At 42.9% G+C, this 13,529-nt stretch overlaps 1 protein-coding gene across 5 annotated transcripts in view; it reads left to right on the top strand.

Annotated features, from left to right (window-relative positions):
• Positions 1–12,792, top strand: part of LOC119970326 (selenocysteine insertion sequence-binding protein 2-like) — a 138,083-nt gene extending 125,291 nt beyond the window's left edge. For 3 of the 5 annotated variants that reach the window (XM_038804763.1, XM_038804761.1, XM_038804766.1), the window contains one exon: positions 3,706–3,980. In XM_038804763.1, coding sequence (XP_038660691.1) covers positions 3,706–3,878 — 173 coding nt within the window. In that variant the 3' untranslated portion in view covers positions 3,879–3,980. Of the gene's footprint in view, positions 1–3,705; positions 3,981–11,873 lie in introns of those variants that run through there. The other 2 variants (XM_038804765.1, XM_038804762.1) reach the window with 2 other exon arrangements.
• The last annotated feature ends 737 nt before the right edge of the window (positions 12,793–13,529 follow it).

Raw genomic sequence — 13,529 nt, 5'->3', positions numbered from 1 at the left:
TGAATACTGATGAAAAGTATTCATTTAGTATCTCGCTTATCTCCTCAGCCTCCACACACAACTTTCCACCACTGTCCTTGACTGGCCCTACTCTTACCCTAGTCATTCTTTTATTCCTGACATACCTATAGAAAGCTTTTGGGTTTTCCTTGATCCTACCTGCCAAAGACTTCTCATGTCCCCTCCTTGCTCGTCTTAGCTCTCTCTTTAGATCCTTCCTCGCTTCCTTGTAACTATCAAGCGCCCAAACTGAAACTTCACGCCTCATCTTCACATAGGCCTCCTTCTTCCTCTTAACAAGAGATTCCACTTCTTTGGTAAACCACGGTTCCCTCGCTCTACCCCTTCCTCCCTGCCTGACTGATACGTACTTATCAAGAACACGCAATAGCTGTTCCTTGAACAAGCTCCACATATCCAGTGTGCCCAACCCTTGCAGCCTACTTCTCCAACCTACACATCCTAAGTCATGTCTAATGGCATCATAATTGCCCTTCCCCCAGCTATAACTCTTGCCCTGCAGGGTATACTTATCCCTTTCCATCACTAACGTAAAGGTCACCGAATTGTGGTCACTGTCTCCTACCTCCAGATCTAACACCTGGCCTGGTTCATTACCCAAAACCAAATCTAATGTGGCCTCGCCTCTTGTTGGCCTGTCAACATATTGTGTCAGGAAACCCTCCTGCACACATTGTACAAAGAACGACCCATCTAATGTACTCGAACTATATATTTTCCAGTCAATATTTGGAAAGTTAAAGTCTCCCATAACAACTACCCTGTTACTTTCGCTCTTTTCCAGAATCATCTTCGTCATCCTTTCCTCTACATCCCTAGAACTATTAGGTGGCCTATATTTTTTTGCCTTCTTAAACAGGCCTGTTACATTAGACATTTTCCGGTCCTCCAGGACCGTTCCTGACTCCAGTGACTCCTGAAAGATCACAAGCAATGTCTCCACAATCTCCTTAGCTATCTCCTTCAGAACAGGATTACTCCCTGTGCCACGTGCCAGTGAGGCTAGAAATAGGAAGATAGAGCAGCTAAACACGTGGCTAAACAGCTGGTGTAGGAGGGAGGGTTTCCATTATCTGGACCACAAGGAGCTCTTCCGGGGCAGGTGTGACCTGTATAAGAAGGACGGGTTGCAACTAAACTGGAGAGGCATAAATATCCTGGCCGCGAGGTTTGCTAGTGTCACACGGGAGGGTTTAAACTAGTATGGCAGGGGGGTGGGTACCGGAGCAATAGGTCAGAAGGAGAAAGCATTGAGGGAGAACTAGGGAATAGGGCCAGTATGGCTCGGAGGAAGAGCAGACAGGGAGATGTTGCTGAAAACAGTAGGAAGGAACTTAAGCAAGGAGTCAGGAGGGCTAGAAGGGGTCACGAAAAGTCATTGGCAAATAGGGTTAAGGAAAATCCCAAGGCTTTTTACACGTACACGCAAGAGGGTAGCCAGGGAAAGGGATGGCCCACTGAAGGACAGGCAAGGGAATCTATGTGTGGAGCCAGAGGAAATGGGCGAGGTACTAAATGAATACTTTACATCAGTATTCTCCAAAGAGAAGGAATTGGTGGATGTTGTGTCTGGAGAAGGGTGTGTCGATAGCCTGGGTCACATTGAGATGCAAAAAGACAAGGTTTGGGCGTCTTGAAAAATATTAAGGTAGATAAGTCCCCAGGGCCTGAAGGGATGTACCCCAGAATACTGAAGGAGGCTCGAGAGGAAATTGCTGAGGCCTTGACAGAAATCTTTGGATCCTCGCTTTCTTCAGGTGATGTCCCGGCGGACTGGAGAATAGCCAATGTTGTTCCTTTGTTTAAGAAGGGTAGCAAGGATAATCCAGGGAACTACAGGCCGGTGAGCCGTACATCAGTGGTAGGGAAATTACTGGAGAGAATTCTTCGAGACAGGATCTACTCCCATTTGGAAGCAAATGGACGCATCAGTAAGAGGCCGCATGGTTTTGTGAAGGGGAGGTCGTGTCTCGCTAACTTGATAGAGTTTTTCGAAGAGGTCACAAAGATGATTGATGCAGGTAGGGCAGTGGATTTTGTCAATGTCCCTCATGGTAGACTGGTACAAAAGGTGAAGTCACACAGGATCAGGGGTGAGCTGGCAAGGTGGATACAGAACTGGCTAGGTCATAGAAGGCAGAGAGTAGCAATGGAAGGGTGCTTTTCTAATTGGCGGGCTGTGACTAGTGGTATTCCGCAGGGATCAATGCTGGGACCTTTGCTGTTCGTAGTACATATAAATGATTTGGAGGAAAATGTAACTGGTCTGATTAGTAAGTTTGCAGACGACACAAAGGTTGGTGGAATTGCGCATAGCGATTAGGACTGTCAGAGGATACAGCAAGATTTAGATCATTTGGAGACTTGGGCGGAGAGATGGCAGATGGAGTTTAATCCGGACAAATATGAGGTAATGCATTTTGGAAGGTCTAATGCAGGTAGGGAATATACAGTGAATGGTAGAACCCTCGAGAGTATTGAAAGTCAGAGAGATCTAGGTGTATAGGTCCACAGGTCACTGAAAGGGATAACACAGATGGAGAAGCTAGCCAAGAAGGCATTCATTGGCCGGGGCATTGAGTATAAGAATTGGCAAGTCATGTTGCAACTGTATAGAATCTTAGTTAGGCCACACTTGGAGTATTGTGTTCAATTCTGGTCGCCACGCTACCAGAAGGATGTGGAGGCTTTACAGAGGGTGCAGAAGAGATTTACCAGGATGTTGCCTGGTATGGAGGGCATTAGCTATGAGGAGAGGTTGAATAAACTCGGTTTGTTCTCACTGGACAAAGGAGGCTGACCTAATAGAGGTCGACAAAATTATGAGGGGCATAGACTGAGTGGATAGTCAGAGGCTTTTCCCCAGGGTAGAGGGGTCAATTACTAGGGGGCATAGGCTTAAGGTGCGAGGGGCAAGGTTTAGAGTAGATGTATGAGGCAAGTTTTTTTACACAGAGGGTAGTGGGTGCCTGGAACTCCCTGCCAGAGGAGGTGGTGGAAGCAGGGATGATAGTGACATTTAAGGGGCATCTTGACAAATACATGAATAGGATGGTGAATAGAGGGATACGGACCCAGGAAGTGTAGAAGATTTTAGTTTAGACGGGCAGCATGGTCGGCGTGGGCTTGGAAGGCCGAAGGGCCTGTTCCTGTGCTGTACTTTTCTTTGTTCCAACCCTAGGGTGTAGTCCATCTGGTCCGGATGATTTATCCACCTTCATACCTTTCAGTTACCCCAGCACCTTCTTCTTCGAGATGGCCTCTACACCTTGTCCCCTGATTCTCTAATTCTCTGTTGCTGGGGAAAGTTATTTAGTATATTATAAATATTTTAAATGTCTGTCCAAAATACTTTATTACGCTTAAGTAAACCAAAAATTGGAAAATATCAACTTTACTTCATGAAAATAGAGTTTTGGTTTCAAGGTGCTATTTGCACCTTTGTGAAATGGGACCATAATATTATGCAGTCAAACAGCTCTATTGTTTAAAAAACAAAATGCCTAATATTCTGCATTTGTGTTTAGTTGGAATACTTGATAATTGGTCTACTTTATTTGTTTTTAACTGCAATTGATTAGGAGAATGGTAACTCCCAATAGATATAGAACAGGTTAAAGAGGGAGGTTGTAATTTGATTAGTTTAACTCTGCAATGAAATTATATGATCTATCACTTTTACAGTTACTACATGGAAAAACTTGCTCAAGAGACAGTGTAACCCCAACCACTCAGAGGCTGAAAACACTGAAACTTCAGAGACTCTCCACTGTGACTCAGAAGAAGAATCTGGTGATTCAATGCAGAAATTTCCAAAATCTGTTCTTGATTTTGAATGTCAAGCAGCAATAAGATGAAAGAGTGTGGTTTCTCATAGCACGGTAAAATGTTACTGCGGCTCTCTATCCACTACTTTGTGCAGGGAATAGTGATTAAAATTTACAACAAATGAAAAGGTCTTTCATAACTGTCACCTTTTTTTTAAAAAACATGTAGGTTTCTATGATCCCCAAGTGAGATTAAACTTAATTTAGTTGCATCCCACTTTTACAAAATCTAATTTGCTGACAAATGTTAATTGTGCAATGTTGAACATCAGGAATCCTTCAGTATCTAAAGAAATTAAGTTAAGAATGATCTATAGCTGAAAACTGATTCATTGCCCAGGGATAACTCTGAGATTGAAACTTGTGATAGCTTGCTTCAGTGCCACTCCAGTCTAAACGTCCCAGAAATCAGTCAGACAATTCTTGTACACTGTAGTTTTCCAACTTGCCTGAAATTCTTAAGGGCACAATTTACCGGCAACGTCCTGCCAGCATCGGGCAGGACACAGCCAGGAGATCCTGGGAGAAGCCTCCCCAGAGTCCCCACAGTCGTTACACCTCGCTAGATCTAACAATGGGATCCCCAACCGGGCGACGTTTAGTACTGTTCCGCACAAATGGGGACCGGTGCCACAGCACTTTGGGGATGGGGGTAGACCTCCCAGATGATGGGAGGCCTCCAGGTGTTTGGTCTCCGGGCAGGGTGCTGCACCTGGGCACTTCCGGCCTGATACCCAAGCTGGCAGTGCCAAGGAGCCAGCCTGGCATTTTATCTGTGCTGGGGATCGGGGGGGGGGGGGTTGCGCTGCTCGTGTGAGGTAGGATGCAGGGGGGAGGGGGGTCCGGGGGTTGAGAGATCGGGGATCCATTTAAAAATGGCATCCTAATCTCTTGCTGCACCCAGGAGCTCGACCCATTGGAGCTCCTCAGTGCAGGAAATGTCGCTAAGTTCAGCCTCTGTGCAGGGCCCTGCCGGGGCCCAAAATAGCAACCGAGTGCCGTTGTAGCGCCGGGTACAACCCCGCTAACACAGAACAAATACATCCATTGCAAAACTCTGAAGTAATAATCTGTCTTTTTGCTTGTCTTTGTCCGAATTACTTCACAATATGAAATGAACCAGTGGAGAAGCACTGAGGCAAACAATTGCCACCAAAGCCTTCCCTAGAGCATAATGTTCAAAAGTGGCCTCTCCAATAACGTTATATAAAGTCAGAATAATTTGCCAAATGTCCAGTATCTTCACATTGAGAGGATATTATCTATGAATGGTGAGAAATTGCCCTCTATCTAAATGGACTTCTCCCTTATTTGTAAACATTCAAAATTTGGCATTCGTGATATCTATCCACAAACTCATCAGTTCTTTGAATATTTCTTTGTTCATATTTCTTTGAATATGTAGAATATAAAATTTGCTAATGGTATTAAACTGCAGGGCTAGGTAAGTATACAACAAAAATATCCTCTTCACAAATCCATTAATTGTTCAGTCAATCAAAGTAATTCCATTTATCATCACTTTGAATTCAAAACATTTTCCGTCTATGTGACTAATTAGTTATTAATACCCCGAATGAACTTTACTTAATCATAATCAGTTGCAAACAAGCTTATTTAGAAAAGACGTGATTGATCCCTCTGGTTAGGATTTGCTTCAGCTGTGGTTTCTCGCAACCCAAAAGGGAATAAAACATGTTGCACTAATAAAAGCAGAAAGCAGCTTAACCCTTAACCCAGCAAGTCTTTCTAACCAATAAGTAAAAACTACAAAAATGTGAAATTGTCATGATATACTGGTTGTTTACAAAATCCTTGTGGAGCTTTAAACCGAATAACTTTCGATGTACACACAATAGAAGAAAATTGTAGTCAGCACATGAAAGCATAATTCATGAAGTTTAATCATAGCACACACATTTCTGGACTTCAACATAATAGCCATCTTTTATGATGCATCTTTCAATACAGTTTTCTAAGTTTGCCTTTGCATTCCATTTCAACATATGTGTTCATATGCCACTTAGTTTGCTTTCATATTATTAAAGTTGCAGCAGAATTTTATAAACCCCTTATACTGTATTGCTAAACAGCTTTACTTCAGTTAGCTTTGCTGAAATACAAAAGAAATTAGCACCAAAATTTCCTAGTTTACTTCCAGCACATTACCGCAAGATTAACTTTAAAAGCTGATATATCAAAAATTGATTGACAACTTGCACACATGGTTTTTTTAATTGGATGTAACATGGTCAGACCAATGGTGTTTAAATATCTGTACATTGGCAAGATGCTGTCTGAATGAATTCATAAGTACCTGCTGGCTGCAATTTGGAACCGGAAAAGAGTAGTGACATTTTTTTCTAAAAAGAGTAGCGACATTTTTTTCTAAAAAGAGTAGGAAACAACCACAGAATCCCTACAGTGCAGAAGGAGGCCATTGGGCCCATCGAGTCTGCACCAACCGTTAGAAAGAGCACAAGAGGCCCACTCCCCCCGCCCTATCCCCGTAACCCCATCTAACCTGAAGATCTTTGGCACTGAGGTGCAATTTTTAGCATAACCCTAACCCTTGGGACTGTGTCTTTAACTTAATTTTATTATGCAGTATACTGTTGCTATATCTGGGAACTATCCAAATTCCAACTTGTGGCAAAGTATAAACATGAGACCCATGGTAATAGAATTGTGTACATTTAATGTATAACTGCTGCAAAGAATGCATTTGATAGATTATCAATGAGATGTTATGACAAATTTATAATACTTTAAGCTTGTTCCTCTGCCAGAGCAAACTATTCCAGTCAAACATCTTGGGATATGGCATGAGCCACATACTGCCAAAGATACCTCCACAAGAAAGAGTGGTCAAGTGACTCACATGTGACGGGTGCTACAAGTTATAACCTGGCTGACCATACATTACATTACTGATTCATTACTTAGATTTGATGTCTCATTCAACTTTAAGTCTTTAAATTTGATTTACTTCATACAGGAGCTAGAATATTAAACTGGACATTGAAACATGAACTCGTTTTATTGTCATCAGTTACATACAAGATATGTCCAACAGAGTCAGGACTTATTACTTCATATGTAACAACCTTATTGGTTAGGAATATACAGATGTTCATGGTATTCCAGCACTGATTCAATGGGGTTAGGTGAGTTGTAAAAATACATGCTATATGGAATTAATTGGAGACGAGGAATGTGAACTTTATTCGTAATCTCTTGCACAGACATAATTCTGAGTCATTCCTACAATCTTTACTTATTCACCTTATTTAAAATAGTAACTTCAGCATGCTTTTTAAAATTAAGTCCTGGGATGTGAGCATTACTGCTAAGGGCAGCATTTATTGCCCATCCCTAATTATCCGTGGGCTGAGGGGCAAATGAGAGTTGTTGTGGATCTGGAGTCACATGTAGGCCAGACCAGGTAAGGGTGGCAAGATTCTTCTCCTAAATTACATCAGTGAACCAGATGGGTTTTTACAAAAATTGATACTGATTTCATGATCGTCATTAAACTTTTAATTCCAGATTTTCATTGTGCACACACCCCACTACGTGTTTCGCGGCAGCGAGGGTGACCTGCCATTGGCTGGCGGAGGGGCAGAGGGATCCTCTGCTCACGCCGTTGTCAACGGAATTTCCTGTTGAATGCACCCCCCACAGCGAGGAAACCCTTGGTGGGGGTGCATCATTGGCAGGACTGTAGAATGCCACCTGTTTCGGGCAGCACGGTGGCGTAGTGGATAGCACTGCTGCCTCAGCACCAAGATCCCAGGTTCGATCCCAGCTCTGGGTCACTGTCTGTGTGGAGTTTGCGCGTTCTCCCCGTGTTTGCATGGGTTTTGCCCCCACAAACCAAAGATGTGCAGGGTAGGTGGATTGGCCACGCTAAATTGCCCCATAATTGGAAAAATTGAATAGGGTATCAAAATGTATATTTGTTTAAAATGCCACCTGTGTGAATGGAAACCTCTATGCCACCATCCTCCACGTCATCGCCCCCCCCCCCCCCCCATTGAATCCAATAACACTTCTCATTTATTGTAAAAGTTTTATATTAGAAATCTGCTCAATTTTCAGGCCAGTGTGATCAGTACATTGATATGTTGTTAAACGCTATTTATTTGGAGACTGTGATGTTCTTGTTTGTCGCAGTAAGACTCCATCTAATTTCTTTATTTTATCAGCTAATTCATTTTATACAGTAGATTTTTTTGCCGTTATATTGAGCCGTCCTCAAATTGTAGCAGATTATCCAAGGACAATTAGCTGAAATGTACCAAAGAATAATATATATTTTTTCAAGTTCACAGTGCTGCCTCAATCACTTTGAAGTATCAGCCTGCACAATCCAAGTGCTCGGCTGGTATATCACCAAGCAGAAGGTTCTACTCTTATACTGGCTGATTTTGCCAGGATTGGGGAATGTGCCCTAATTTTGATACTGCAGGTGCCTGCCTGCATAATTATAGACCTACCTTGGTCGCCTACAAGAAAGGGCAGCAGAAAATGTGGCCATTCAAAAGTTTTTGTTTTTACCAGCACTACAGTAATTTTTAGAAGTGCCTCGTCAGCCCCTTTCATAAGGAGGATAATAAGACCAAATTAGCATTGTTGTTAGAGATCCAAGCTTGAATCTCCTGGTGGATCACACCAAGACTGGGGTGAAGTTCAATATACCTGAATCAGCATCTCAACATAACCCAGTCCAGAGATAAGGGAATTGCCAGACCTGACCACTTTAATATTGGATGGACCGTTCCACTCTAAACAGGTCCCCATGAAAACTTGTAACAAAACCTTTAAATGTTTTTATTCTCCATTTTCACATTTCCCTTCAAAATTTACACCCCACCCACAGACAGTAAACGGTAACAAATACAAAATCAATCCCTTTAACAATAACAACGATCCCATCCTCCCACCACCCCAAACAACGGCCCACCTGTCAATACATGCATCCAATAAAACAAACCCTCCCACGGTGGAAACAAAAAACAAAGGAGAAAAAGAAAAAGGAGTCCGGGACCGCCCATGTTCACCATTAACCTATAGAGTCCATTCCCCCCACACTCAATGCCATCCAACCTCTGAAAGAGTACCGTACATGATACCCAAGAGTTGTAAACACCCCCCCCCCCCCCCCCCTCTCCAACTCCTCCCCTCCACTGCCTCTTGTAAAACTCCTCCCCCCAACCTCGGTTCCTTCCCTAAAACTTTCCACCCCGGCTAGAACCCTCGGACCCTGTTCTGCCAGGCTCCGATGGCCGAAGCCCCTCCCCTGACCTCAATCCCGTTCACTGGCCGGCTTAAACCGGCCAGCGTGGAGGCCCCCTGCCCGGATCCCTTTCCCCCTTGCCCGGCCCTAGGAAAGCCCAGAAATCCACATTTAGCACACAAACCCCACATAACCACCTACACCCCAAAGAGCCCTCATTTCGGGTGTAAGTCCCCTCACTTCCCTTGTCCAAATATATACAACATTGGCTCCTTTAGCCCATACACCCGCACGCAGTGAAACAAAAAAGAAGAAAATATAGTCATGAGATTACATTGGCACATGGCCATTTCTCAGTTCTGTCACAGTCCTTCTGCCTTCACAAACCCCTCCGCTGCTTCCGCCGTTCCAAAATAAAAGTCCTTGAGCTTGTAATTCACCCTCAGCTTCGCTGGATATACAATGCCACACTGCACCTTGCTAATGTACAGTGCCCTCTTCACCCGGTTGAAGGCAGCCCGCCTCCTCTCCAGCTCCACCATAAAGTCCTGGTATACATGTATACCAGCTCCAGCCCACTGCACCACCCGCTTCTGCTTGGCCCAGCACCGTACCTTCTCCTTCACACTGTACCTACGGAAGCACAGTCACTACCCTTGACGGCTCACTCGCCTTTGGTACAGGCCTCCACGACCGATGAGCCCGATCCAGTTCATATCGGGAGGGATCCTCCCCAAACGTTTCGCCAGCATCACGGCAAAATACTCAGTTGGCCTCGGTCCTTCACCTCCTTCGGGCAGCCCAACAATCCTCAAATTCTGTCGCCTGGATCTGTTTTCCAGGTCTTCCATTTTTCCTCGCAGATCCTTGTTAATCTCTATCACCTTCCGCATCTCCTTCCTCATCGAGTAAGTTGATCACCATGCTGCAATAATGTCTCCTCCACTTCCTTCAGCACTCGCCACCACCGTCATCACCGGGGAAATCTCCTCCTCCACCAGCACACTCAAAATCTCCCTCATTTCCTTCCTCATTGTCTCCATGTATTTTGTAAACTGCTTTTCGAATTCCGGAGCCATCACCTTAGTCATTTCTTCAGCCATAAGCAATGCGGCCTCCCCTGGTGCTCCAGCCACCATTTTCCTTGGTGACCCCGCGGTGACCTTTCCACAACCCTGACGGACCTTCAGCTGTTTTTTTACGGCCGTTTTTTTGCTCACCCTCGACATTTTCCTTCACTGTGCCTTCTCCCTGCTTTTGCCACCTCCGTAGACCTTGGAACCAGGCTTAAAGACCTGAAAATGCCGTTCCTGAACGGGAGCCCTCCATTGTGCGGCTGCCTCCCGCCCGCCAGTCACCGGAAGTCCCCGCCGTCACCGGAAGTCCTCTTGGAACAAAACCTGACCAGACTTATGTACTTTCTCTGTGTAGACCCAGGACACAAACATTAGGAGTGCATCAGAAGGGATGACATTTTTGGACCCAGTACTTTTGTCTCTGAACAATAACAATCCGGAATGCCCCAGTTCAGTCTTAACCTGTGCTGAGTTAGCTGGTATAGCAGCAAAGGTGTTACAATTGGTTTTAACACCCATTGGTTCGGGAAGGGAAAATCTATTCATGGTTCCTACTGCTGATTGCTATTCGGTAACCCCAACTGGATATGCAACTGGACGTGGGGCGGCACAGTGGTTAGCACTATTGCTTCACAGCACCAGGGTCCCAGGTTCAATTCCTGCTTGCGGAGACTGCACGTTCTCCCCGTGTCTGCGTGGGTTTCCTCCGGGTGCTCCAGTTTACTCCCAGAAGTCCCGAAAGACGTGCTTGTTAGGTGAATTGGATATTCTGAATTCTCCCTCTGTGTAGCCGAACAGGAACCGAGTGTGGCAACTTGGGGATTTTCACAGTAACATCATTGCAGTGTTAATGTAAGCCTACTTGTGATAATAATAAAGATTATTTTAAAAGTGTGTGGACAGTAGATAAAACAATTAGACATGGCGTAATTCACTCCACCATTATATTGTCTGTTCAATGTCTCGAATCATGTGAATAACTGCCGATCAGTGAGGTACTGGAGGTCAACCCACCTATAAAGTGAAGGAGTCAAATCCTCCAGTAGGAATAAGGAAGAGATGAAAAAAGTGGGTAAAAAAAACAAAATGCAGGGAAACCATATAAATCATTGATTTGCTCAATTTCGGCAAGGAATACATTTCACAAATCTATTTCCATTTTTAACCTAACATGGGCTAATAAGCATACTTGAGCTTGAGGGTTCTTTCAAATATTTTTATTATCCTTTTTCACATTTTCTCCTAAATATACACCCACCACCAATAAACAATAAGCAGCAACGAATACAATGTCAATCCCCATCTCAAGAACAAAATCCCATCCTCCCACCAAACCCCCAAAACAACTGCCCGCATGTTAACATAAACAAATAGCAAAAAGGAATCAGGAATCACCCATAGTCACCATTAACACATACAGTCCCCAACCCCCCCCCCCCCCCGCCTTTATGTTCGATGTAATCCAATTCTTGAATGCATAAGGAATAACGCCTATGAATTGTATAACCCCTCCAACCTTCCCCACTTGAGGGTTCTTTTATGCAAAATTTAAATAAACTAAAATGCCACTTTCATGCTTGAGCTCCCATAATTTTTGTGTTTTTCCAAAAATTATGATGGACTTAGTCTATCCTTGATTTAAAACACTTATTTAGCCTCCACTCAATGACTACGTCTAGTGTTTAATAATTCTTTGTTTTTAATGGTTAGATTGACTAATCCAAAATATGCACATCCTGGATTATAAAGAAATTATGCTGAGGATGGTTTCATAAAATGGCAAATATACAAAGAATACCTGCACTGCCTTGAACATACAGACTGCTCATTCTGCTTTGTGGATTGTAGGTATCTCATTTATTTAAGCACCATACAAAAAAGTGTGCTTTCATTTTGTTTTTATTCATCACTGTTTCTTCTATTCTTTACCTGGAATCTGCAATAAACTGTGAAGATAAAACAACTGCACAGCGGTTGAGCTAGTTATGGAATAGCAAGAAGAGTCCAAGGGAGTTATTCTGCATGCCACTTGTGTCTAAACATTTAATTGGTTCAGGTCCAAGACCTTGGGTTGTGATGGAGATTTGAACCAGTTCCAAGTTCGGTAAATGGACATCCATTTCCAAAAGTGTTCTTTTTTGCAAACAATATTAAACGTGAGTGCATCAGCTGGAAATGTTGTCAAGTTTTGCTGCTCTAAAAAGAAATGATGGAGTCCCCTAAAAGGTCAACTTTCTTTAAACTATAGGACAGCTTTATTCTTGCTTTTAAAAAAAGCTGCACTTCAACGAGGTGATTGGTGATAATGGAAGCTGCCTGCTGATCTCTAACTCCATATACTTGATTTGTGAAGGCAATAAATACTGTTTCAATATTGTAAAACTGTGACTTTTATTTTAAGGATAGGTTTTGTGGAAAGTAATTAAATGAATTTAAAGCTGTGGAATGTATATTGAATTGCCTTTTTTCAGAAAGACAGGCATGTAGTTGCTGTAACCCTTTATAAAGGCTAGTTCAGTACAAATGAATGTTTCATTTTTATTCTGTACATTTATATTAGGTACATATGATTCAAATTTTGCTGCTTTTGACTATTTTTGAAAAATAAACAAACACTTTGACTAAAAAACATACTGCAGTTTCCTTTAAAGATAATTAAACTTTGGCTGCTGAAACTCACCTTGCTGTTGATGTCTGTTTAAAAATGTAGAGAAACTTGATGCACATTGTAAGAGTGGGGTTATATAGAACAGAACTTACCTCCTCAATCTTCTCATCTGATTTTAACTTTTTACTTTATAAATGTAACTAAAATGTCTTGACAACTTAAATATTACAGCATTTGACTAATCAAAGAAAGCCTAATTTTGGATTCCAGTATTCTCTACCAGTCAGACCCATTTCAATTTCATGTTTTATCATGTTTGTCTCTTTTGTCAAGAAACACACTATTGTCCATTCTGCTCAGTCGACCAATTAGCAGAGAAAAATATTACATGTACTGACCAATCAGCAGCAAGAATCTAAAATGGACTGACCTATTACACACAATCCTGCCCATATTCTTCATCACCACTTTGGTAATTACCTCTTTACTTGTTCCAGCCATTTCTCCAGATGAAGTTCAGATTATGCAGCCTGAGATGTTGAGGCCTATTCTCAGCCTTTTGGATCAGTTCAAGTTCAGAGTTGAAAGTCTTCAATTTTTCGGCGGTCCTCAATGCTGGCTTCGGGATGAGTGCAATAAAGAAGAAGACGACATCAGCAAGAACAGCATTAGAGCTCTGCTGATATTGGTGGACCTTAATGCTGGCTTAGGCCTAACGCCGATACAATATTGATTGAATGATCAAGTTATGGCTGCAA

This window comes from Scyliorhinus canicula, chromosome 8, assembly GCF_902713615.1.
Source record: "Scyliorhinus canicula chromosome 8, sScyCan1.1, whole genome shotgun sequence".
In the NCBI taxonomy this organism is placed as follows: domain Eukaryota; kingdom Metazoa; phylum Chordata; class Chondrichthyes; order Carcharhiniformes; family Scyliorhinidae; genus Scyliorhinus; species Scyliorhinus canicula.
This window is presented reverse-complemented; position numbering and strand designations above follow the sequence as displayed.